The 27,989-nt window shown below is 47.7% G+C and overlaps 1 protein-coding gene across 1 annotated transcript; it reads right to left on the reverse strand.

Moving 5' to 3' along the window:
- Positions 1-368: 368 nt before the first annotated feature.
- LOC144602135 (transmembrane 7 superfamily member 3-like) lies at positions 369-27,493 on the reverse strand. The gene is made up of 12 exons (XM_078414863.1): positions 27,381-27,493; positions 24,688-24,842; positions 20,628-20,775; positions 17,205-17,325; positions 14,994-15,165; positions 13,021-13,198; positions 11,031-11,123; positions 8,085-8,165; positions 6,495-6,647; positions 5,819-5,916; positions 4,045-4,207; positions 369-1,609 (listed from the first exon to the last, which is right to left on the reverse strand). The coding sequence occupies exons 1-12, from the start codon at positions 27,466-27,468 to the stop codon at positions 1,440-1,442; spliced, it is 1,620 nt and encodes a 539-aa protein (XP_078270989.1). The 5' UTR covers positions 27,469-27,493; the 3' UTR covers positions 369-1,439.
- Between the last annotated feature and the right edge of the window lie 496 nt (positions 27,494-27,989).

Below are 27,989 nucleotides of genomic sequence, written 5' to 3' on the forward strand. Positions count from 1 at the left end.
CTAGGTCCCTTCTATGTGGTGGGAAATGAGGGAAATGCTTGCTCATCATCTAAGGATACAGAGCCAAGTATATCAGCGCTGTCCTCCCAAACCAGTTCCACCAATTCAGATCAGACACAAAATGCTGGAGTAATTCAGCAGGACAGGCAGCATCTCTGGAGAGAAGGGGATGGGTGACGTTTCGGGTCGAGACCCATCTTCAGACTGAAGTAGGGTCTCGACCCGAAATGTCACCCATTCCTTCCCTCCAGAGATGCTGCCTGACCCGCTGAGTTACTCCAGCATTTTGTGTCTATCTTAGGTTTAAACCAGCATCTGCAGTTCCTTCCTACACTTTTTCCAGAGGCTGGACAATCAACAGCTGTATAGGAAGGACCTGCAGATGCTGGTTTAAACCTAAGATAGACACAAAATGCTGGAGTAACTCAGCGGGACAGGCAGCATCTCTGGAGAGAAGGAATATGTGACGTTTCAGGTGGGGACCCTTCTAATCATTTAGCTGTCGCTTGTATAAACTGAAGTCAAAAGGAAACCATAACTTATACAGCAGTGTGCAAACCACATCCGACTGATCCAAGATCATTTAGTTTAAGCAACAAAAAAATGTCACAAATTATGCAAACTTTGAAGCAGCAGTCTACTGAAGACAGTAGAAAATAACAATTGTGGTGTGTAAAAGATGAGTAGTGAACAGCTGTACATTTTTAGGCAAATGCTACAAAACAAATGGTTGAACACTCAGTTACACCAGGGGTACAAATCTGTTTAAAAATACTGCAATGTGAATTTTTTTTATAATTATAATATATTATGTTTATAATTGCCAAAGTGCTGATTTTTAGTAAAAGTAATAAAATTTAAGTGAAATATTACAAAAATTGCTCACAAACACGTCTTCGGTGAGTTTTTCCGCAAGTGAGGGGGAAATGAGGAAGAATTTCCGCTCAACACTAAACTCAGCAAACTTGTGGGAAAGATCATAAACGTAGTTTCCATTTTCGACAGAAAGAACAGATGAAGAACTACCAACGTTTCCTCCCCCCTTCCCTCCTTGTAGGTTACATTCAATTGAAATATCATGCAAGATTCTAAGTACCTATTGCTCACAGTCCAACTAATCAGGCTTACCAGCCTCATTAAAAAGATGTACAAAACCTTAATGTCAAGTTTATTGCTTCATGGATCCAAGGCAATTATTTTTTAACAGTTAACACTATTTGCAAAATTGGCCAAGAAAGGAATATTTAATCCAAATGGCGTCCATAAAATTTATTCATCTGCACACCCCTGCAAAAGAGATCCCATAAGTGATCCTGAAGGATTAAAGACAAAATTATTCTCCATTTTGAAGAGTTATTCCTGCAGAGTTCTGCACTCTCCACGTGTGATTATCAATGTAGAAATTAAGGGGAAGACCTCACGCACCAAGCTTCAGGTATTCATGTTTCAGGGGGTTGTAACAAAGGTGTTCGTTCTCCGATCACAGCGTTTCTCCTCCTCCATTTCTGGTACAGACTAGGTGGGAAAGTCGATCTGTTTCTTGCCAAAACAAACTGGAGTACGGCGCCATTAATGAACAAGAACACCCACACAAATGTCAAAATGTACTCTGGAAGAGAAAGAATTAAAATGTTATGATCAAAACAACAATGGGCTTCAGTCCCCAATGGGTCCAAACACATAATGTTTCATTTTTAGTTTAGAGATACAGCATGGAAACAGGCCCTTCGACCCACCGAGCCGACCAGCGATCGCCCCGTAAAAATAGCACTGTCTCACACACTCTCGGGACAATTTTACAGAAGCCAATTAACCTACAAACCTGTACGTCTTTGGGATGTTGGAGGAAACCAGAGCACCCGGAGAAAACTCACACGGTCAATAGACAATAGGTGCAGGAGTAGGCCATTCGGCCCTTCAAGCCAGCACCACCAATCAATGTGATCATGGCTGATCATTCTCAATCAGTACTCCGTTCCTGCATTCTCCCCATACCCCCTCACTCCGCTATCCTTAAGAGCTCTATCTAGCTCTCTCTTGAATGCATCCAGAGAACTGGCCTCCACTGCCTTCTGAGGCAGAGAATTCAACAGATTTACAACTCTCTGACTGAAAAAGTTTTTCCTCATCTCAGTTATAAATGGCCTACCCCTTATTCTTAAACTGTGGCCCCTGGTTCTGGACTCCCCCAACATTAGGAACATGTTTCCTGCCTCTAAAGTGTCCAACCCCTTAATAATCCTATATGTTTCGATAAGATCCCCTCTCATCCTTCTAAATTCAAGTATATACAAGCCTAGCCGCTCCAGTCTTTCAACATATGACAGTCCCGCCATTCCGGGAATTAACCTAGTAAACTTACGCTGCACGCCCACAATAGCAATAATATCCTTCCTCAAATTTGGAGACCAAAACTGCACACAGTACTCCAGGTGCGGTCTCACTAGGACCCTGTACAACTGCAGAAGGACCTCTTTGCTCCTATACTCAACTCCTCTTGTTATGAAGGCCAACATTCCATTGGCATTCTTCACTGCCTGCTGTACCTGCATGCTTCCTTTCAGTAGTATAAGAAAATAACTGCAGATGCTGGTACAAATCGATTTATTCACAAAATGCTGGAATAACTCAGCAGGTCAGGCAGCATCTCGGGAGAGAAGGAATGGGTGACGTTTCGGGTCGAGACCCTTCTTCAGACTGATGTCAGGGGGGCGGGACAAAGGAAGGATATAGGTGGAGACAGGAAGATAGAGGGAGATCTGGGAAGGAGGAGGGGAAGGGAGGGACAGAGGAGCTATCTGAAGTTGGAGAAGTCGACGTTCATACCACCGGGCTGCAAACTGCCCAGGCGAAATATGAGGTGCTGCTCCTCCAATTTCCGGCGGGCCTCACTATGGCACTGGAGGAGGCCCATGACAGAAAGGTCAGACTGGGAATGGGAGGGGGAGTTAAAGTGCTGGGCCACCGGGAGATCAGTTTTGTTAATGCGGACCGAGCGCAGGTGTTCAGCAAAGCGATCGCCGAGCCTGCGCTTGGTTTCGCCGATATAAATAAGTTGACATCTAGAGCAGCGGATGCAATAGATGAGGTTGGAGGAGGTGCACCTGGAAAGACTGTTTGGGTCCTTGGATGGAGTTGAGGGGGGAGGTAAAGGGACAGGTGTTGCATCTCGTGCGGTTGCAGGGGAAAGTGCCCGGGGTAGGAGTGGTTTGGGTAGGAAGGGACGAGTGTACGGAGGGAACGGTCTCTGCGGAACGCAGAGAGGGGAGGGGATGGGAAGATATGGCCAGTGGTGGGGTCCCGTTGTAGGTGACGGAAATGTTGGTGGATGATATGTTGGATCCACTGGCTGGTGGGGTGGAAGGTGAGAACGAGGGGGATCCTGTCCTTGTTGCGAGTGGGGGGAGGGGGAGCAAGAGCGGAGCTGCGGGATGTAGAAGAGACCCTAGTGAGAGCCTCATCTATAATGGAGGAGGGGAAGCCCCATTTTCTGAAGAACGACGACATCTCGGAAGCCCTAGTGTGAAACACCTCATCCCGGGCGCAGATGCGGCGTAGACGGAGGAATTGGGAGTAGGGGATAGACTTTTTGCAGGGGACCGGGTGGGAAGAAGTGTAGCCCAGTGACTGATGCACTAGGACACCCAGATCTCGTTGTACGTCCCCTTTTCCTAACTTCCTATAATTCAGATAATAATCTGCCTTCCTATTCTTACCACCAAAGTGGATAACCTCACACTTATCCACATTAAACTGTATCTGCCATGCATCCGCCCACTCACACAACCTGTCCAAGTCACCCTGCAACCTCATAGCATCTTCCTCGCAGTTCACACTACCACCCAGCTTTGTATCATCGGCAAATTTGCCAATGGTACTTTTACTAACTTGTCACAGGGAGAACGTGCAAACTCCGTCCAGGTTCGAACCTGGGACTCTGGAGCTGTGAGGCAGCAACTCTACCGCCGTGCCACCATGAAATGGAGAATGTGGAGAATGAAGAAAACTTCAAAAATGAAAACTTCATTGACCAAATACACCTACCTGTACGCTGAAAAGGAGCATTGCTGTAGACCATTGCAAAATCCGGATCTACGGCTCTCTTGATGACGTTTAGAATTATATAAGTCAAGCTACTGTAGACATACATGCCAACTGCAACAATCACTGCGTATGACCCAACCAGTGCACACGTCATGATGTTTAGCTATCGAAACAAAATCCATGCATAATTAGAAGCAAACAATATAATATAGGCTCCATAAAGTCAGCCTTGATTCCCTTCCTTTATAATTGCAATTATTACTTTGTGACATAGCCACTGATTCTTTAGGAAGAAACTGCAGGTGCTGGTTCACACCGTGGACACAAAATGCTGGAGTAACTCAGCGGGACAGGCAGCATCTCCGGAGAGAAGGAACGGGTGACGTTTCGTGTCGAGACCCTTCTTCAGTCTGAGAGTCAGGGGAGACTATCAGGGGGTCCATAGCGGGTAATCCATAGAGCTCAGAAGACTATCGGAACACAGCTACCAGCCTTGGAGGGCATCTACAACACACGATGCCTCAGAAAAGCCACCAGCATCCACAAAGACTCTTCACACCCCTGCAATAGTCTGTTCAAACTTCTACCATCGGACAGACGCTACAAGGCCTTCTACGCCCGCACCTCCAGACTCAGGAACAGCTTCATCCCCAGGGCCATTGCTGCCATGAACCGGTCCTGCTGAGCCGGATGGTCACATCGCAGTGAACCGGCACAGATCTACTTGCACTTTATTCTGTTTTAAAACTGTTTCTAATTTGTTTCATTGGGCTGTTTAAATGAATACTGACTAACTAATTAATTTATTGCATCGTATGGGAGGCGCATTCCCAATCTCGTTGTACCCCTTACAATGACAATAAAGATATATCGTATTGTATTGAGGGAATCTAAAGATACAGAAGGTTCAGGTGTGAAAACAACAGATCAAAGCAAGCAGATGAGGATCAAGGAAATGTAAGAAAATAACTGCAGATGCTGGTACAAATCGAAGGTATTTATTCACAAAATGCTGGAGTAACTCAGCAGGTCAGGCAGCATCTCAGGAGAGAAGGAATGGGTGACGTTTCAGGTCGGGTCTGAAGAAGGGTCTCGAACTGAAACGTCCCCCATTCCTTCTCTCCTGAGATGCTGCCTGACCTGCTGAGTTACTCCAGCATTTTGTGAATTATGGAAATGTAGAATGGTTCATTGTTAGCTGAGGGGAAGGGGACAACATGGCAGGTAATCAGTAATATTTAATCAGGAGGACAGTAGAACAAGTCGGAGAACTAGGACAGGGAAGGAACGGAGAGACAGGGAAAGCAAGGGTTACATGAAGTTAGAGAAGTCATACCGCTGGGGTGTAAGCTGCCCAAGCGAAATATGAAGTGCTGTTCCTCCAATTTGCATTGTGCCTCACTCCGACAATGGAGGAGGCCCAGGACAGAAAGGTCAGTGTGGGAGTGAGATGGGGGAGTTAAATTGTTGAGCAACCAGGAGATCAGGTAGGTTTAGGCGAACTGAGCGGAGGTGTTCAGCGAAACGATGGCCGAGCCTGTGCTTGTTCTCGCCGATGTATAAGAGTCCACACCTGGTACAGCGGATACTGTAGATGTGGTTGGAGGAGGCGCAAGTGAACCTCCACCTCTCCCGAAAGGACTGTCGGTGTGCTGCACTGTTCCATAACTGTATTGAACATTGTTAAGCAGCTTACTATTCGGAATACATTGCCCACTACCACCGCAGGTATCATGCCCACTGGATGAAGAAGTTTAAAGGAACAGCTACTTACTGTTTTAGCAAACGGAAGCAGAAATGTGGGGACCACCAGTGTTATGAAGGCGTACACCATCCAGAAGTTGAGGTCGTTGTGGAATAAACTGAGGTTTGCTGTTTGGGATAAATAGACAAATTAAGTTTTTCAAGTGGTGCCTCACAGCGCCAGAGACCCAGGTTCAATCCCGACTACGGGTGCTGTCTGTGCGGAGTTTGTACGTTCTCCCCGTGACCGCGTTACCCGAGCGTACCTGGTTCAGAGGTGCTCCGGTACTCCCAGCACCTGGAGCAGACTTTGGACTATTCTTTGTAAACGGCGCCAAAATACGGTGACCGAGCATTTGCGGGTTGTGCAAAGGGGTCTGCGTTGTGCGTACGTGACAGCAATCATGCATGGTCTTTCCGCTGACTGGTTAGCGCGCAACAAAAGCTTTTCACTGTACCTCGGTACACGTGACAATAAATTAAACTGAATAAAGAACCATCGAACATTTCCAGTAACAGACCGCGCGCGGGCCAAGCACAAAGAGAACGCCAAAGAGGCAGAGATAAAGTATCTCGGACATCAGACAATCCAAAAGTATTGGCCCCTCGAGTGCTTTGTCCTTCTAAAGCGAAAGGATCATCAGGCCACGCGTGAAGATGGACGCAGTTAAACTAATAGTCGTGTTGATCAGTTGTCTTCGACTTACCCAGTGGAGTGAAGAAGAGGACTGCGGCCACCAAGAATCCCAGCACCAATCCCACAATGGACACACAGACGATCGGAAAGCCCAATCTCCACCTCACCAGGGACAGGAGCAAACCGCCAAACAATCCTCCGCCTACCAAGATGCCAAACCGCCCTGCAAAACAATACAGTACCTCTGCTGGGTGGCCAATGTTTTCATGTAGTCTAGATCATAGAGATACAGCGTGGAAACAGGTCCCCCGGCCCACCCCGACCACAATCACCCCGGACACTAGTCTATCCTACACGCACCAGGGACAATTTTACAGAAGCCAATTAACCTACGAGCATGCGCGTCTTTGGAATGTGGGAGGAAACCAGAGCACCCGGAGAAAACCCACGCGGTCCTGACCTCAGGTGTTGTCTGTGTGGAGTTTGCACTTTCCCCTAGTAACCAGAGGACGTGGGTTTACGGTGAGAGGGACAAGAATTAACAGGAACCCGAGGGGCGACTTTACTCCCCACACAGAGGGTGGTGGGAGTATGGAACAGACTGCCAGAGGTGGTAGTTGATGCGGGGACTATAGCAACGCTTAAACGGCATTTGGACAGGAACATGGATAGGAAAGGTTTAGAGATGCGGGTCAATGTGGACAAATGGAACAAGCCAAGATGTGGCCTCTTGGTTGGCATGGATTTGGGCCAAAGGGCATGTTTCTGTGCAGTATGACTACGACTCTAATATTAGTAGGAGTTGCATTAGAGCCATTGTTTATGTGTTGAATATTCTCTGTAAAACTTACTAACTCCTTCTCAGACGTACAAATTCCCATTACAATATGCAGAGAAAAATCAGATATTGAAATAACCATTTACTGAATAAAAATACTTATCAGCACTACTTTCAGCAGGTTCAGGTTATTACTATTGTTGCCACATTTCAAAAAGGGATGCATATACTTTCCTTGAAATCAAATAAAAAAATAAAAAACACTATTACAGTAACACCCAATGATAGACAATGCAATTCTAATCTCATTGCTGAAACCATAAGAGCTCCTTCTAAAGACAGGACTCGAGGGTGTGAGCTACAGGGAGAGGTTGAGTAGGCTGGGATTCTATTCCTTGGAGCGCAGGAAGATGAGGGGTGATCTTATAGAGGTGTATAAAATCATGAGATGAATAGATCAGGTAGACACGGAGTCTCTTGCCCAGTGTAGGGGAAATCGGAGACCAAAGGAGAAGGGGAAAAGATTTAGTAGCAATCTGAGGGGTAATGTTTTCACACAAAGGATGGTGGGTGTGTGGAATGAGCTACTGGAGGAGGTAGTTGAGGAAAGTACTATTGTAACGTTTTAAGAAACTATTAGACAGGTACATGGATAGGACAGGTTTAGAGGGATATGGGTCAAACGCAGGCAGGAGGGACTAGTGTAGCTGGGACATGTTGGCCGGTGTGGGCAAGTTCGGCAAAAGGGCCTGATTCCATACTGTACAAATTCCACTCTAAACAGATTGATGTGACCTTGAAATGGCAACATCGTTGTGTGTTTTGTTGGACAAGTTGAACTAAAGGCATTGTTCTATATTATTTTCTTTAATCACCACTTACTGATGAAGTCAAGTGCAGAGTAACGAGTGACCACCACGAAGCAGATGAATCCAAAGATCAAGAATCCAAAGAAGAGGAATTCTGCAAATTAAGATTGAACAATCACGATAACCTGGTTTAGAGATTCAAACTTGCCCATTGAGAACAATCATAATCTTGTGATCCACACAATGCAATGAAACAATACAAATACCAATTGCAACATTAGCAGTGATCAGGTATGTGGGCAGATGCAGATAAGTCAGTGGGTGAGGCAGCATCTCTTAAGAACACGGAAAGGTGGCCTTTTGGGTCGGGACCCTTCAGACTGATTGTTAAGGGTGGGGATGGGGACAGGTGGAACGCCATTGTGTGCAGCACGGTGGCGCAGCGGTAGAGTTGCTGCCTTACAGCGCTTGCAGCACCAGAGATCCGGGTTCGATCCCAACTACAGAGTTTGCACGTTCTCCCCTTGACCTGCGTGGGTTTTCCACCCACACTCCAAAGACGTACGGGTTTGTAGGTTAACTGGCTTTGTATAAATGTGAATTGTCCCTACTGTGTGTCGGATGGTGTTAATGTGCAGGAATCACTGGTCGGCGTGGAGCTGGTGGGCAGAGGGGTCTGTTTCCTCCCTGTATCTCTAAACTAAAACTAAAACCCGAAGAGAAGAGGGGCCGGACAAGCATGACAGGAAATAGATGAACGCAGGTGTGGGGAGGGGGTTGATAGGCAGATCGATGAACAGCCTGAAGAAGAGTCCCGACCAGAAACGTCACCTATCCATGTTCTCCACAGATGCTGCCTGACCCGCTGAGTTACTCCAGCACGCTGTGAAGTAATCTATCCATGTTCTCCAGAGATGCTGCCTGACCCACTGAGTTACTCCAGCACTGTGTCTTTTTTTTGTGTAAATCAGCATCTGTAGTTCCTGTTTCTACATTTTGACTCAATTTAACAGAAGCACTGTAACAATATACACCCAGTCATCAGACCTTGCCAGATAGACTTTGTGTATACTTTGTGTGTTCTTTAAGTGTTCTGATACTAATGGAAGTGTGTACATTTCCAGAAGGTGTCCACCTTAGTCATCTGCTTACATTTATCTCTTTAAAAAAAATCTGATTGGTTATACTGGTGACCCCTGTGTTACTGGAAGAGTGTAGGGTATGGGATAGTTGTGGGAAAACATCCCAGAATCGCTGCCTTCTGAAAGACAACCCATGTCATCTATGCATTCATCAAAGAACAAGTTGAAAAAAGTCATTGTTGATGAAATGTGTAGGAAGGAACTGCAGGTGCTGGTTTAAACCGAAGATAGACACAAAATGCTGGAGTAACTCAGCGGGACAGGCAGCATCTCTGGAGAGAAGGAATAATGAATGGGTCTGAAGCAGGGTCTGAAGCAGGGTCTCAACCTGAAACGTCACCCATTCCTTCCCTCCAGAGATGCTGCCTGACCCGCCGAGTTACTCCAGCTTCTTGTGTCATAGAGTGTGGAACAGGCCCTTCGGCCTAACTTGCCCACACCGGCCAACATGTCCCAGCTACACTCGTCCCACCTGCCTGCGCTTGGTCCATAATCGCTCCAAACCTGTTCTATCCGTGTACCTATCCCTGCCTCAACCACCTCCTTCCATACACCCACCACCCTTTGTGTGAAAAAGTTACCCCTCAGATTCCTATTAAACCTTTTCCCTCTCACCTTGAACCTAGGCCCTCTGTTCCTCGATTCACCTCCTCTGGGCAAGATACTCTGTGCATCTACCCTTCAATCTTCAATGTAATTGTTGATTTGGTACCTTTATTCCCTTCCCCTCCCCCCCGTTTTGTAATCAATCCATTACAAAGTATTCGGTGAACCAGAAAGCATTTATTAAACCCATGCAGAGTGAGCGATACATACTGTTGCGTTCCTCGCTTCAGCTTACAGACGAACAACTAAGGGACCAAGCAACAAGCTGACTATATCAGTGACTCCAGTCCTACCTAAATCCTGGAGTGGATTACATAGTGGAACGTGTATCATGCATAGGATATGTGGTGAAGGTTATATAGACAGAGATAAATATGGTTGATCTACACCCCCACCCCCCCCACCCACAAATTCTGAGTGAATTTTATTCTGCATCTCAAATTTATTTGGGAAGTGAAACCTAAACGGAGTGTAACACAGGGATCGCCATGCACAAGTCATCATTAGTAACAGTAAGTATCTGCTTCATTGTGTATTGTACAAGGGAAAACATCCCAAAACCCATCCCAATTAACCATCTACAGCTATTTGATAGAGGGAAGAGGATTAGATTATCTAGAGGCCACAGGATGATCATGCTCATAAGACATCGGAGCAGAATTAGGTCACTCGGCCCATCGAGCCTGCTTCACCGTTCAATCACGGCAGATATATTTTTCCCCACTCAAACTCTGCTCCCCCTGCCTTCTACCCAGAAACCCCAGAGAATAAGGGGTAGGCCATTTAGAATGGAAAAACTTTTTCAGTGAGAGTTGTAAATCTGTGGAATTCTTCGCCTCAGAAGGCAGTGGAGGCCAATTCTCTGAATGCACTCAAGAGAGAGCTAGATAGAGCTCTTAAGGATAGCGGAATCAGGGGGTATGGGGAGAAGGCAGGAACGGGGAACTGATTGAGAATGATCAGCCATGATCACATTGAATGGTGGTGCTGGCTCGAAGGGCCCCCTCCTGCACGTATTGTCTATTGTCTATTGACACCCTTTCTAACCAAGAACCTATCAAACTCCGCTTTATAGGTAGGTGCCCAATGACTTGGCTTCCACAGCGGCCTGTGGCAATGAATTCCACAGACTCACCACACTCTGGCGAGAGAGATTCCTCCTCGTCTATCATTCCGAAGGTACCTCCTTTTATTCTGAGGCTGCACCCTCTGGTTAATATACACATGATAATAAAATACTTGCAATGGGATTTCATTTTGTAAGACGTTACCTGCTTCAAACAATCGGTGGCCAGCCAAGCAGAGCAATAAACCATAGATGCCAATAATGGTGCACAGTACCTGGATGTAGATGAAATTTGCATCTGTAGAACAAAAAAATTTAAACAATAGCAACAAGGAACTACAGATGCTGGTTTACAAAAACAACACTCAGTATTCATGTGATAGGAGCAGAATTAGGCCACTCTGCCATTCAATCATGGCTAATCTATCTCTCTCTCCTAACCCCATTCTCCTACCTTCTCCCCACAACCCTTGCCACCCGCACTAATCAAGAATCTATCTATCTCTGCCTTAAATATATCCACTGACTTGGCCACCACAGCCTTCTCTGGCAATGAATTCCACAGATTTACCAAACTCTGACTAAAAATTAAAAAAATCCTCCTCATCTCCTTCTGCAAAGGACATCATTTAATTCTGAGGCTAGGACTGGCCTAACTCAGTGGGTCAGGCAGCATCCCTGGAGAACGTGGATAGGCGAGTCTGAAGAAGGGTCCCGACCTAAAACGTCGCCTACCCAGGTCCTCTTGAGATGCATGTTCGCCTGACCCGCTGAACTACTCCAGCACATGGATAGGTGACGTTTTCGGGGTTGGCACCCTTCTTATCATGAAGTCATAGAGCTGTGATCACACATCGTGGAAACGGGCCCTTCTAAGGTCTGTCTACTTTGTAAAATAACGAAGGTTGTAAGCGATTTAGAACAAAGAAACATTCAAGCAAACCCAGGCAGAAAGACATTCAGCAGTCTGAATTTTACGCATAAAGCTAATATAAAGAGATATAGCGCAGAAACAGGCCCTTCGGCCCACCGAGTGTGATCCTCGCACATTAACACTATCCTATACACACTGGGGAGAATTTATATTTATACCAAGCCAATTAACCTATAAACCTGTACGTCTTTGGAATGTGGGAGGAAACCGAAGATCTCGGACAAAACCCACCCAAGTCACGGGGAGAACGTACAAACTCCGTACAGACAGCACCCGTAGTCGGGATCGAACTCGGGTCTCCGGCGCTGTGAGGCAGCAACTCTACCGCTGCACCACCGTGCTTCTTTACTGTGGAGCAGACTCGATGGGCCGAATGCCCTAATTCTGCTCCTGTGTCTTATGAGCTTATAAGTGGATGGATAGACAGACTGACAATAGACAATATTGGAGGAGGCCATTCGGCCCTTCGAGCCAGCACCGCCATTCAATGCGATCATGGCTGATCATTTTCAATCATTACCCCATTCCTGCCTTCTCCCCATACCCCCTGACTCCGCTATCCTTAAGCGCTCTATCTAGTTCTCTCTTGAATGCATTCAGAGAATTGGCCTCCACTGCCTTCTGAGGCAGAGAATTCCACAGATTCACAACTCTCTGACTGAAAAAGTTTTTCCTCATCTCAGTGCTAAATGGCCTATCCCTTATTCTTAAACTGTGGCCCCTTGTTCTGGACTCCCCCAACATTGGGAACATGTTTCCTGCCTCTAACGTGTCCAACCCCTTAATAATCTTATACGTTTCGATAAGATCTCCTCTCATCCTTCTAAATTCCAGTGTATACAAACCTAGTCGCTCCAGTCTTTCAACATATGACAGTCCTGCCATTCCGGGAATTAACCTAGTAAACCTACGCTGCACGCCCTCAATAGCAAGAATATCCTTCCTCAAATTTGGAGACCAAAACTGCACACAGTACTCCAGGTGCGGTCTCACTAGGGCCCTGTACAACTGCAGAAGGACCTCTTTGCTCCTATACTCAACTCCTCTTGTTATGAAGGCCAACATTCCATTGGCTTTCTTCACTGCCTGCTGTACCTGCATGCTTCCTTTCAATGACTGATGCACTAGGACACCCAGATCTCGTTGTCCCCAAACTCTCCCACCAATTCCCAGTTTCAATTACGGTCCCTGTGCAAAATGGAAATATTTAAAGTCAGAAGCGAATTGAAGTTAAATGTTGAAGTAAATTTGCTTTGCATACCTGACTGCTTGCATTCATAACCATTGGTGGACAAGTCACAGGTGTATGTGGACACAGGAGCATAAGATGCAGAGGTCTTTAATAAAGGGTCTCGAACAATAACATTGTATATCACTCCAATGCCAACATACGAGTTTCCATAGAGCCTGGTCTTCTGAGTCGATCTTATTGAAGTGATCTACAGTGGAAAGAAAGCATACACTTAGTCTAAAGGGATGGCCAATTGCAGTTCTTCTTTTCTTTTAAGAATTAAAAGAAAATTCATTCTTTTAGGCCAGTTGCAATTCCAAGAGTCATAGTGTGATTGTTGATGAAACATGCAGGATGGAACACCAGGTGCTGGTTTAAACCGAAGATAGACACAAAATGCTGGAGTAACTCAGCAGGACAGGCAGCATCCCTGGAGAGAAGGAATGGGTGACGTTTCGGGTCTGAAGAAGGGTCTCAACCTGAAACGTCACCCATTCCTTCCCTCCAGAGACGCTGCCTGCTCCGCTGAGTTACTCCAGCTTTTTGTGTCTTAGAGTGATACAGTGTGGAAACATGCCCTTTGGCCTAACATGCCCACACCGACCAACATGCCCCATCTACTCGAGTCACTCTTGCCCGTGTTTGGCCCATATCCGTCTAAACCAGCCCTATCCATGTCTGAAGAAGGCTCTCGAATAGGTAATGTCACCCGTTCCTTCTCCCCAAAGATACTTCCTGTCCCTGTTCCTCCAGCTTTTTGTGTCTATCTTTGGTGTAAACCAGCATCTGCAGTTCCTTCCGACACTATCCATGTACATGTCTAATTGATCTGTCGACAGAAGCTGGTGATATGTGGAAGCCGTGTCATTGACCAGATAATATCCCCAGATAGCATAACTACATCAGTCAGCGACACAAGTACGAAGCCTTTAGACTTTAGAGATACAGCATAGAAACGGGCTCTTTGGTCCACCGAGTCCGTGCCGACCAATGGTCACTCCGTACACTAGCACTATCCTGCACACTAGGGACAATTTCACAATATACAGAAGCCGACTAACCTACAAACGTGCACATCTTTGGAGTGTGGGAGGAAACCAGGGCACCCGGAGAAAACCCACGCAGTCACAGGGAGAACGTACAAACTATGTGCAGACAGCACCCAAAGTCAGGATCGAACGTGGGTCTCTGGCGCTGTGAGGCAGCAACTCTACGGCTGTGCCACCGTGCCGCCTTTATCTGTAACTCTTGACGTTTTTAACTACTGACTTTGCACCACTCCGTAATACTCCAAGCTCTCTAGCATTATTAAAGAACTAAAGTTTACAAAAAAAAAAAAGACGGAGTGCTGGAGTAACTCAGCGGGTCAGGCAGCATCTCTGGACAACATGGATAGGTGACGTTTCACAGAGCGCTGGAGTAACTCAGCGGGTCAGGCAGCATCTCTGGACAACATGGATAGGTGACGTTTCACAGAGTGCTGGAGTAACTCAGCGGGTCAGGCAGCATCTCTGGAGAACGTGGGCAGGTGACGTTTAGAGTCGGCATCCTTCCTCTGGACCCCGAAACAGCACCCATCCACGTTCTTCAGAGATGCTGCCCGACACACCGAGTTACTCCAGCACTGAGATTCTCCTTGCAGATTTAAGGTAATCGAGAATCAAAGTGAGATGGGTAGAGTGTCCTATGTCTTATTGAAATCATTCTATCCAATTTCAGCCAACTTGCCAAGTTGTAAGGTACGTCTGAAGAAGGGTCTCGACCCAAATCGTCACCCATTCTTTCTCTCTAGAGATGCTGCCTGCCCCCGCTGAGTTACTCCAGCTGTTTGTGTCTATCTTCGGTTTAAACCAGCATCTGCAGTTCCTTCCAACACAAGTTTGAAATACGGTGTTTGAAATATTGTATCAAAAGGAGGGGAATTTCTCCCTCAGTATTTCAATGGCAAAGAGGTCGTATATCCAAGGCTTATATCATTCCATGTTAACAATACACCTCATTACCTTCCTTCCGTTCGCCATTATGCCTTGGACAGATGACATTTTACTCATCCCATCTGACAGACTTCCATCGCTGAGGTCGTTCTCTGGTAGAAAATATTGGTAAAGTTCATAGGTCAACCTCCACCTTGTGTGACCATCTGTCTCAACATCACAGGCAGGGGGAACGATCCCTCTAAACAAAAGTACAAGCACAGGCAGTCTGAACATTTCATTGAACATATAGGTTTCATAGAACATTGGGCAGCACGGTGGTGCAGCGGTAGAGTTGCTGCCTTACAGCGCTTGCAGCGCCAGGGACCCGGGTTCGATCCCGACTACGGGTGCTGTCTGTACAGAGTTTGTACGTTCTCCCCGTGACCTGCGTGGGTTTTCTCCAAGATCTTCGGTTTCCACCCACACTCCAAAGACGTACGGGTTTGTAGGTAAATTGGATGGGTATAAATATAAAAATTGTCCCTAGTGTGTGTAGGATAGTGTTATTGTGCGGGGATCGCTGGTTGGCGAGGACCCGGTGGGCCGAAGGGCCTGTTTCCGCGCTGTATCTCTAAACTAAACTGAACATCAGCTTACTTTTCAAAGCTGCACATTTCCATGCATAGGGAAAAACTTGCTTTTAGAGATACAGTGCAAAAACAGGCCCTTCGGCCCACCGAGTCTGCGCCGACCAGCGATCCCCACACTAACTTTATCGTACACACGAGGGACAATTTTACATTTTTTTTAAACCAAATCCAATTAACCTACAAACCTGTACGTCTTTGGAGCGTGCGAGGAAACAAAAAGGGCTCGGGGAAAACCCAAGCAAGTCACAGGGAGAACCTTTAAACTCCGTATAGACAAGCACCCATGGTCAGGATCGAACCCAGGTCTCTGGCGCAGCAAGCGCTGTGAGGCAGCAACTCTACCGCTGCACCACCATGGTGCAGGTGTGAATTGTGAAGCTAGAGGAAGGAAAAGACGTAGAAGGAGAGGGGGGTTTTTACTATTACAAAACCGTGATAATACAATTTACTTCTAAATTCCAGTGTGTACAAGCCTAATTGCTCCACCCTTTCAACATACGACAGCCCTGCCATTGCGGGAATTAACCTAGTGAACCTACGCTGCACGCCCTCAATAGCAAGAATATCCTTCCTCAAATTTGGAGACCAAAACTGCACACAGTACTCCAGGTGTAGCCTCACCAGGGCCCGGTACAACTGTAGAAGGACCTCTTTGCTCCTATACTCAACTCCTCTTGTTATGAAGGCCAAAATTCCATTGGCTTTCTTCACTGCCTGCTGTACCTGCATGCTTCCTTTCAGTGACTGATGCACTAGGACACCCAGATCTCGTTGAACATCCCCTCTTCCTAACTTGACACCATTCAGATAATAATCTGCCTTTCTATTCTTACTTCCAAAGTGAATAACCTCACACTTATCTACATTAAACTGCATCTGCCATGTATCCGCCCACTCACACAACCTGTCCAAGTCACCCTGCAGCCTTATTGCATCTTCCTCACAATTCACACTACCCCCCAGCTTAGTATCATCTGCAAATTTGCTAATGGTACTTTTAATCCCTTCATCTAAGTCATTAATGTATATCGTAAATAGCTGGGGTCCCAGCACCGAACCTTGCGGTACCCCACTGGTCACTGCCTGCCATTCCGAAAGGGACCCATTAATCCCCACTCTTTGCTTTCTGTCTGTCAACCAATTTTCTATCCATGTCAGTACCCTACCCCCAATACCATGTGCTCTAATTTTGCCCACTAATCTCCTATGTGGGACCTTGTCGAAGGCTTTCTGAAAGTCGAGGTACACCACATCCACTGACTCTCCTTTTTATCCAAAAGCAAACATTACTACTGGTTGTGCATGATGACTACAGCTCATGTTAATTGATAATAGACACAACGTGCTAGAGTAACTCAGCTCGAAGGTATTTATTCACAAAATGCTGGAGTAACTCAGCATCTCAGGTGAGAAGGAATGGGCGACGTTTCGGGTCGAGACCCTTCTTCAGTCTGAAGAAGGGTCTCAACCTGAAACGTCACCCATTCCTTCTCTCCCGAGATGCTGCCTGACCTGCTGAGTTACTTCAGCATTTTGTGAATAAATACCTTCGATTTGTACCAGCATCTGCAGTTATTTTCTTAGGTGGTTACTCCAGAATGTGCATCTGCACTTCCTTCCTACTCATGTTAGTCAGAGACTGACTTACCTCTCTGTGCCCAGGTTAGCTGGTGCAAATGATACAGCAGTTTCATACACATTGTACGTCAAGTGCAAGTTAGGGTCATTTTCCAAGATAAACTCGAGGTTGCAGGCACCTGGTACTGGATCTGAGAATATTGGGGGAAAAAAAGCAACCATTCAGTTCAACAGCTATTCTCTCATAGAACCAGGTGTGGACTCCTGTATATAGGCGAGACCAAGAGCAGGCTCAGCAATTGTTTCACCACCGCTCAATCCGCATAAACCTGCATGATCTACTGGTTGCCAAACAATTTAACTAACTCCCCCCACCCCCCCCCCCTCCCACACTGTGCTTTCTGTAAATCCCCCAACACTTTCGCCACCTCCAACGGGATCCCACTACCGGTCACGTCTTCCCATCTCCACCCCTTTCTGCTTTCCGCAGAGACCGTTCCCTCCGCAACTCCCCGGTCAACTCGTCCCTTCCCACCAAAACCATCCCCTCCCCAGGTACTTTCCCCTGCAACCGCAGGAGATGCAACACCTGTCCCTTTAGCTCCCCCCTCGACTCCATCCAAGGACCCCGACAGCATTGGGGGTTTATCTTCAGTGTAAACCAGCATTGGCAGTTCCTTCCCACACGTCTATGTTTAGTGATCCCTGCACACCAACACTATCCTACACACTAGCGGAAATTTACCATTTTTAACCAAAGCCAATTGACCTACAAACCTGCATGTCTTTGGAATATGGGAGGTAACAGGGAGAACGTACAAACTCCATGCAGTCAGCACCCGTAGTCAGGATTGAACCCGGGTCTCTGGTGCTGTAAGGCAGCAACTCTACCAGCTGCGCCACCGTGTCACACCAGGTTCATATCATATCATATCATATCTATACAGCCGGAAACAGGCCTTTTCGGCCCTCCAAGTCCGTGCCGCCCAGCGATCCCCGTACATTAACACTATCCTACACCCACTAGGGTCAATTTTTACATTTACCCAGCCAATTAACCTACATACCTGTACGTCTTTGGAGTGTGGGAGGAAACCGAAGATCTCGGAGAAAACCCACGCAGGTCACGGGGAGAACGTACAAACTCCTTACAGTGCAGCACCCGTAGTCAGGATCGAACCTGAGTCTCCGGCGCTGCATTCGCTGTAAAGCAGCAACTCAGTTCAGTTCCTAAAAGCTCTTGGTGAAATTGAACTTCAACAAAGGTGAAGGCACAGACTCGGAGGCAGTTATTGTGTACGCACCCGATCTATAGCCCAAACAATTTTTCTTTTGATCATGTTTAGTCGGGAGTATGCAACAGAAAACCAAACCTTAAATAGTCACAAAAAGCTGTAGTAACTCAGGAGAAGACAGGCAGCGTCTCTGGAGAGAAGGAGTGGGTGACGTTTCAGGTCGAGACCCTTCTTCAGACTGGTTAGGGATAAGGGAAAGGAGAAATATAGATGGTGATGTGGAGAGATAAAGACCAAAGAATGAAAGATAAGCAAAAACTAACGATGATAAAGGCAACAGGCCATTGTTGGCCGTTTGTAGGGTGGAAATGAGAAGCTAATGTGACTTGGGTGGGGGTGGGGGGGGGGGGGGTGGGGGGAGATGGAGAGAGAGGGAATGCCGGGGCTACCTGAAGTGAGAGACAGGCCCTTCGGCCCACCAAGCCCGCTCCATCCAACAATCACACCGTACACTAGCACTATGGACAATTTGCACTTTACAGCAGCCAATTAACCTACAGACCCGCACGTCTTTGGAATGTGGGAGGAAACCAGAGCACCTGGAGAAAACTCAATTAATCGATTTGAAGGACATTGGACTACTAATATTTTTTTTCCGAGAAAAAAAATTTATAAGCACTACTGATCTTTATAGGGAGGCTCCTTTTTGTGTTTAGTTTTTTTTTAAAGTTTAATTTACTTTAGAGATACAGCGCGGAGTTCAGTTTAGAGATACACCGAGTCCGTGCCGACCAGCGATCTCCGCACACTTACACTATCCTACACACACCGGTGACAATTTTATATTCATACCGAGCCAATTAACCCTACAAACCTGCATATCTTTGGAGTACGAGAGGAAACCGAAGATCTCGAAGAAAATTCACGCAGGTCACGGGGAGAACGTACAAACTCCGTACAGACAGCACCCGTAGAGTTCAGAAACTGTAAAAAGCACCAACTCTACTGCTGTACCACCAGATATTTATCAAACCAATTTTTATTTTGATCAGTTTCACTTGGGAATAGCACGCAAACAGAAGCTTTCCACTGTATTTTGGTGCACGTGACAATAATACACTAAACTGTCTGAAGTTGGTAGGGCTTGCAGCGTAGGTTTACTAGGTTAACTCCCGGAATGGCGGGACGGTCATATGTTGAAAGACTGGAGCGACTAGGCTTGTATACACTGGAATTTAGGATGAGAGGGGATCTTATCGAAACGTATAAGATTATTAAGGGGTATAAGAAAATAACTGCAGATGCTGGTACAAATCGATTTATTCACAAAATGCTGGAGTAACTCAGCAGGTCAGGCAGCATCTCGGGAGAGAAGGAATGGGTGACGTTTCGGGTCGAGACCCTTCTTCAGATTATTAATGGGTTGGACACGTTAGAGGCAGGAAACATGTTCCCAATGTTGGGGGAGTCCAGAACAAGGGGCCACAGTTTAAGAATAAGGGGTAGGCCATTTAGAACTGAGATGAGGAAAAACTTTTTCAGTCAGAGAGTTGTGAATCTGTGGAATTCTCCGCCTCAGAAGGCAGTGGAGGCCAATTCTCTGCATGCATTCGAGAGAGCTAGATAGAGCTCTTAAGGATAGCGGAGTCAGGGGGTATGGGGAGAAGGCAGGAACGGGGTACCGATTGAGAATGATCAGCCATGATCACATTGAATGGCGGTGCTGGCTCGAAGGGCCGAATGGCCTACTCCTGCACCTATTGTCTATTGTCACCCGTAGAGTTCAGAAACTGTAAAAAGTACCAACTCTACTGCTGCACCACCAGATATTTATCAAACCAATTTTTGTTTTGATCAGCTTCACTCGGGAATAGCGTGCAAACAGAAGCTTTCCACTGTATTTTGGTGCACTTGACAATAATAAACTAAACTGTCTGAAAAAGGGTCTCGACCGGAAAACGTCACCCATTCCTTCTCTCCAGAGATGCTGCCTGTCCGGCTGAGTTACTCCAGCATTTTATGTCTACCTTCGATTTAAACCAGCATCTGCAGTTCTTTCCTACACATAATAAACTAAACGTTTGTTTAGAATCAAACGACTTGTTAACCGGCATTCTGCAATTAGCGCTTTGTGCTTTAAATCAGAGACCCCTTTGCTCTTCTGCCAAATACAGGTTACCTCTTTCTGTGCAGCATATAAACATCTTCTACAATGTATATTAAACAAAGGCAAGAGAGCTGCAACAGAGTTGAGTTACCTTGAGCTGTGTAGGGCAAAGCAAAGACAGTCGCCCACACCTCCTCCTCACCAGCTTTAATGTAGAAAGTTGCCTTGGCAGCATCTGGGTTCAATATCAGAACAACACCAGCACAGGAGCTTGTGTAAGATGAGTCTACAGAAAGAAACTAAAGCACCCCAGGAAATGAGTCAACTTCCTTAAAATGCACCACCAAAATTTCAAGTGTGCCGAAAAGTTACCCGAAAGTTTGTGCGATTGGAGAAAAGCTGAAACTAACCCGGTTTTATAAGTACCCCAGTGATAGAAGCAGAATTAGGCCATTCGGCCCTACAAGTCTACTCCGCCATTCAAACATGGCTGATTTATCTCTGCCTCTCAACCCCATTCTCCTGCCTTCTCCCCATAACGCCTGACACCCATACTAATCAAGAATCTATCTCTGCCTTAAAAATATCCACTGACTTGGACTCCAAACACAGTTTTCTACCAGATCAGGGCAGTTTTCTTTTAAAAGCAGAATAACCAAATTCCGTGATTGACACATAACGCCGGAGTAACTCAGCGGGTCAGGCAGCGTCTCTGGAGAACGTGGATAGGTGACGTTTCACAGAGTGCTGGAGTAACTCAGCGGGTCAGGCAGCATCTCTGGAGAACGTGGATAGGTGACGTTTCACAGAGTGCTGGAGTATCTCAGCGGGTCAGGCAGCATCTCTGGAGAACGTGGATAGGTGACGTTTCACAGAGTGCTGGGGTAACTCAGCGGGTCAGGCAGCATCTCTGGAGAACGTGGACAGGCGATGTGTCGTATCTGGAGAAGGGTCTCGACCCAAAACGTCACCTATTTCTTTTCTCCAGAGATGCTGTCTGACTCGATGGTCAGGCCGCATTTAAAGTACTGTGAGCAAATTTGGGCCCCATCTTTGAGGAAGGATGTGCTGGCTCTGGAGAGGGCCCAGAGGAGGTTTACAAGAATGATCCCAGGAATGAGTGGGTTAGCATATGATGAGCGTTTGACAGCACTGGGCCTGTACTCGCTGGAGTTTAGAAGGTTGAGGGGGGGGGACCTCATTGAAACTTACAGAATAATGAAAGGCCTGGATAGAGTGGATGTGGAGAGGATGTTTCCATTGGTGGGAGAGTCTAGGACCAGAGGTCATAGCCTCAGAATTAAAGGGGGCTCTTTTCGAAAGGAGGTGAGGAGGAACTTCTTTAGTCAGAGGGTAGTTAATCTGTGGAACTCATTGCCACAGAGGGCTGTGGAGGCCAAGTCAGTGGATATATTTAAGTAGAGATAGACATATTCTGAATTAGAACGGATGTCAAGGGTAATGGGGAGAAGGCAGGAAAATGGGATTAGCAGAGATCAGCCATGATTCAATGGCGGAGTAGACTCGATGGGCCGAATGGTCTAATTCTACAATAATTTGAGAATTTGTGAGTTACCCCAGTTTTTTTGAGTCTATCTTCGATTTGAAACACCAACTGCGATTCCATCCTACACGCGAGCTAATTCCATTTTCGTTTGGGAGACTTTCTCTGTTTCTTGCCTCCAACACGACTGGGCTGCTCAGTTCAGGAGTCAAGGGTTGTTATCTCCAGTGCCTTCAAGGCCGGCTGCAGAAGGTGGTCCCGGGACACAGAGGCAGTCAGGCGGGCGGACGGGCAAGGAGGGGGATAGGGGCATGGGTCGGCGGGCCGAGAGCGATGGAGGAGGCCCTGTAGCAGCCTGGGGCTCGCCTGGATCGGGGATCCGCTCTGGTATGTCGAGTACACGGACCGGATTTTGGATTTTTTTTGGAAACGGCACCAAAATATGGCGACTCGCGCATGTACGAGCTATTCAGAAAGAATTTCACTGTGCAGTGCACACGCGATAATTATCTTTCCGCTGACTGGTTAGCACGCAGCAAAAGCTTTTCACCGCTCCTCGGTACACGTGACAATAAACTAAACCAAATAAAGCACCTTTGAATTACCTAATGGGCTAGTATCGCAGTTGATCCAATCACACTCGTATTCCCTTATGTTCAGTTTACTTTAGTTTAGATACAGCATGGAAACAGGCCCTTCGGCTCACTGAGTTCGCCCTGACCAGTGATTCCCTGCACACTTTCAATGTCCGACACACACTCGGGATAACTTGCAATTATATCAAACCAATTAACCTACAAAGCCTCGTTTCCTTGGAGTGTGGGAGGAAACCGGAGATCCTGGCGAAAACCCACGCAGGTCACGGGGAGAACGTACATATATCAGATCACCTTTCAACGCTGCACAATTTTGTGCATAAGGGAGAAACTGTTTTTTTATGGATACAGCGCGGAAACTGGACCTCCTACCCACCGAGTCTGCGCCGACCTGCGATCCCCGCACATTAACTCTATCCTACAATACCAAGGACAATTTACAATTTCACCAAAGCCAATTAACCTACAAACCTGTACGTCTTTGGAGTGTGGGAGGAAACCCAAGATCTCCGAGGAAACCCACGCGGGTCACAGGGAGAACGTACAAACTCCGTACAGACAGCACCCAGAGTCAGGATCGGACCCGGGTCTCTGGCGCTGTGAGGCAGCAACTCTACCGCTGCGCCACTGTCATGCTAGAAAAGGAGGGCATTCAGCCCATCAACTCCCTGCCAGATGAAAGGTCACCAGCATGAGATGCCGACATTGCTTAGCCCGCCACAAATCTGCCCACTTTACTGAGGACTTTGAACAACCACAATACTTTCCTACCACAGGTAACTCAGCGGGTCAGGCAGCATCTCTGGAGAACATGGACAGGTGACGTTTATACAGAGTGCTGGAGTAACTCAGCGGGTCAGGCAGCATCTCTGGAGAACATGGATAGGTGACGTTTCACAGAGCGCTGGAGTAACTCAGCAGGTCAGGCAGCTTCCCTGGAGAACATGGAGAGATTACGTTTCAGGTCGGGACCCTTCTTTGGACTGATAACAGTGGCGGGGAGAAAGTTGGAAGCGAGGTGGGTAGCAGGACAAAGCTGGGTAAGTGACAGGTGGATAAAAGCAAAGATTAAAAAAATTGGGAATAGACAATAGACAACAGGTGCTGGAGGAGGCCATCCGGCCTTTCGAGCCAGAACCGCCATTCAATGTGATCATGGTTGATCATTCACAATCAGTATCCCGTTCCTGCCTTCTCCCCATACCCCCTGACTCCGCTATCTTTAAGAGCTCTATCTAGCTCTCTCTTGAAAGCATCCAGAGAATTGGCCTCCACTGCCATCTGAGGCAGTGTTGGACAAAGGAAAACGATGCAAAAATGAAAAGTGCGAGACATCTTTGGGGGGCACGGTGGCGCAGCGGTAGAGCTGCTGCCTTACAGCGCCAGAGACCCCGGTTTAACCCTGACTGTCTGTACGGAGTTTGTACGTTCTCCCTGTGACTGCATGGGTTTTCTCCGGGTGCTCTGGTTTCCTCCCACACTCCAAAGACATGCAGGTTTGTAGGTTAATTGGCTTCTGTAAAATTGTGAATTGTTGTGTGTGCGTGTGTGCGTGTCTGTGTGTGTATCTGTGTGTGCGTGTCTGTGTGTGCGTGTCTGTGTGTGTGTGCGTGTGTGTGCGTGTCTGTGTGTGCGTGTCTGTGTGTGTGTGTGTGTGTGTGTGTGTGTGTCTGTGTGTGTGTCTGTGTGTGTGTCTGTGTGTGTGTCTGTGTGTGTGTCTGTGTGTGTGTCTGTGTGTGCGTGTCTGTGTGTGCGTGTCTGTGTGTGCGTGTCTGTGTGTGCGTGTCTGTGTGTGTGTGCGTGTGTGTGCGTGTCTGTGTGTGTGTGTCTGTGTGTGCGTGTCTGTGTGTGCGTGTCTGTGTGTGTGTGTGTGTGCGTGTGTCTGTGTGCGTGTGTGCGTGTGTCAGTGTGTCAGTGTGTGTGCACGTGCGTGCGTGCAGGATAGTGCTAGTGTACGGGGTGATCGCTGGTCGGCGTAGACTCAGTCGGCTGGTTGGCACGGACTCGGTGGGCAGAAGGGCCTGTTTGCGCGCCGTCCCTCCAAAGTCCAAAGTAAAGAAGAAGGCGCCAATTTAAAATAGGTTAACTCAGCCTTTCACCGACAGACTTACCCTGGAGAGTGAAACCGTCACGTTCTGCACGTGGGAATATACCTGGGCAACCACAGAGGCAGCGAGGCGACTGATGTTTGTAATGACAACTCGTTTATGTTCACGAGGCTCCAAATAGACAGACACATGCTCCGAGAGCGGGACTTTAACGTGACCTGCAGGGAGAGAGAATTAGAAACAAATGCGCTATCAACATCACTGAAGTGCAACATTTCCCCCGCCGACTTTCAATAGACAATAGGTGCAGGAGGAGGCCATTCGGCCCTTCGAGCCAGCACCGCCATTCAATGTGATCATGGCTGATCATTCTCAATCAGTACCCCGTTCCTGCCTTCTCCCCGTACCCCCTGACTCCGCTATCCTTAAGAGCTCTATCTATCTCTCTCTTGAATGCATTCAGAGAATTGGCCTCCACTGCCTTCTGAGGCAGAGAATTCCACAACTCTCTGACTGAAAAGGTTTTTCCTCATCTCAGTTCTAAATGGCCTACCCCTTGTTCTGGACTCCCCCTTTCAACCACCGGCAAGCTTCAGTTTTACTGCCACAGCATGGAGACAGGCCCTTCGGCCCACTCAGTTCATGCCGCCCATCAATCACCCGTTCACACCAGTTCCACATTTGTCCCACTTTACTCCTGATGGCGTCTCCACCCACTGCCCTCTCCTCTCTCACCCCCCACCACATTCCACCACCACCCACCCCCGTCCTCCCCTCTATCCCTCCTCTCGCCCACCCCTCCGCACCTCTCTCTTCTAACCACGATACACTACTCCAGCCCTCCTTTCTAACCCCTCCCCTCTACTATCCCTGACACTCACGCCCAACCCTGTTCTATAACCTGCCGCACTAGCCCATCCATCCCCTACCCTACCTCCTCCATTCTAACATCACCACTAACCCACCCCTCCCCTCCCAAATCTCCTGTTTAACCCTCTCCTCTAGCTCACTCCCCCCTTCCTCTCACCCTCCCCCTTCCTCTCACCCTCCCCCCACCCCACCCCTCCCCCCTTCCTCTCACCCTCCCCCTAAACCCACCCCTTCCTCTGAACCCTTCCAACCCCTCCTCTTGCCCACCCTTCCCTTCCAACCACACCCCTCCTCTAACTCTGCTAATCACCCTCAGCCGATCCCTCCCCAACCCTCTCTTCCAACAGCACCATGAGCCCACTCCTCCCATTCCCCCCAAACATGCCTTCTACCCCCAGCTCACTCCTCCCCTCCTATACCCCTCCCTTCTAACCCCACTCGATTCTACCCCTCCCTGCCAAACTAACCCCTCTACCCCTCCTAACCCCCCCCCCACCTCCAGCCCTCCCTTCCCCTCGATCCCCATCCACCCCTCCCTCCCTCCCCCCTCCACTTCCTATCTGCACCCCCACCGCTACACCCACTCCCCTCTCCCCCTCCTCTCTCTAACCCCCCCCCTCCTCTCTCTAACCCCCCCTCCTCTCCCTAACCCTCCCCCCTCCTCTCTCTAACCCCCCCTCCTCTCCCTAACCCTCCCCCCTCCTCTCTCTAACCCTCCCCCCTCCTCTCTCCAACCCTCCCCCCTCCTCTCTCCAACCCTCCCCCCTCCTCTCTCTAACCCTCCCCTCCCCTCCTCTCCCTAACCCTCCCCCCTCCTCTCTCTAACCCTCCCCTCTCTAACCCTCCCTAACCCTCCCCTCCTCCCTCTTTTCCTCCACTCCCTCTTTTCCTCCACTCCCTCTTTTCCTCCACTCCCTCTCTCCTCACCCCTCTACTCCACTCCTCCCTCCCTCTATACACCCTTGCATATATCTCTCTCTCTCTCTCTCTCTCTCTCTCTCTCTCTCTCTACACCTTCTCCCTCTCTAAACCCTCCCTTTTAACCCCCCCCCCCTCCCCTCTCTCTAGCCCTCCCCTCTCCGTTTTGGTTAACATGGGCGAGTTGGGCTAAAGGGGATTGTTTCCGAGCTGCACGACTGTAAACTTGTGAAATTCAACGTCAGGTCCGTAAGTAAACAGAAAGTTCAACCCTCCCCTCCCCTCCCCTCCCAACCAAGACGTTTTTTAAACAAGTTTTGCAGGCCGCCCACGTTAGTTTACTGGGGGTTAAAGATAAAAGTTTAAAGTTCGTGCATGAACTTCTGGGGTGAATGGAAAGAGAAGCCTGAAGTAGAAGAAAAGGGGGTCTCGACCCGAAACTTGCGCCCACCCACCTGTTCGTTCATTCCCCCCTCTCAGGAGACGCTGTCTGTCCCGCTGAGTGAGTTACTCCAGCTGGCAGTGTGTCTAATCTCTCACAGATTCTGGCAGGGGTTGGAGAGAAGAGAGAGAGAGAGAGAGAGAGAGAGAGAGAGAGAGAGAGAGAGAGAGAGAGAGAAAGACAGAAGGAGAGAGAGAGAGAGAGAAAGACAGAAGGAGAGAGAGAAAGAGGGAGAGAAAGGGAGAGAGAAAGAGAGAGAAAAAGAGAGAGAGAAAAAGAGAGAGAGAGAGAGAGAAAGAAAGAAAGAGAGAGAGAAAGGGAAAGAGAGAGAGAAAGGGAAAGAGAGAGAAAGGGAAAGAGAGAGAGAGAAAAGGAGAGAGAGAGAAAAGGAGAGAGAGAGAAAAGGAGAGAGAGAGAAAGGGAGAGAGAGAAAGAGAGAGAGAGAAAAAGAGAGAGAGCGAGAGGGAGGTGGGTGGGGGTTTACCTGCAATGCCCCCATGTACCAGGGTGTAACAGACAGACTCACCTGTGTCTGGGGGCTGCTGTAGACCCAGGCAGTGAGTGGTGGTGAGAAGCGCAACGCTGATAAGCAGCGGCCAGTGTAGCGACCCCATCTCTCACTTCCCTGACCGTCCTTCCTCCCCCCTCTCTCTCTCTCTCTCTCTCTCTCTCTATTCCTCCCATTCGCCTGCCTCTACACCCCGGCTAACGTCACATCCTGACTCAGACCTTTCTGTTCTGTTTCTAGAGGAGATCCTCCTTCTATTGCTTTTTTTAAAAAATCTTGCATTTAAAAAATATATATCTCCTCAGCTTTCAATGTCAAAATAAATCGTTTCTAACTTATTGCGATGATAGGCACCCAATTAAGTCAATCTTCCTTCACGTCTTTAAAACAAAGTGTTTAGAAATAAGGAACTGCAGATGCTGGTTTACAAACAAAACAAGAGACAAAGTGCTGGAGTAACTCAGCGGGCCTCTGGAGAAAAGTCCAAATTGTGGACTTTTGGAGTTATTTCCTTGTAAGAAATAAGGAACTGCAGGTGCTGCTTTAATTTTAAAACAAAGACACAAAGTGCTGGAGTAACTCTGCTGAAAAGTCCAAACTCTGAACTTTGGAGTTATTTCCTTGTAA

This window comes from Rhinoraja longicauda, chromosome 18 (assembly GCF_053455715.1).
Source record: "Rhinoraja longicauda isolate Sanriku21f chromosome 18, sRhiLon1.1, whole genome shotgun sequence".
Classification (NCBI taxonomy): Eukaryota; Metazoa; Chordata; class Chondrichthyes; order Rajiformes; family Arhynchobatidae; genus Rhinoraja; species Rhinoraja longicauda.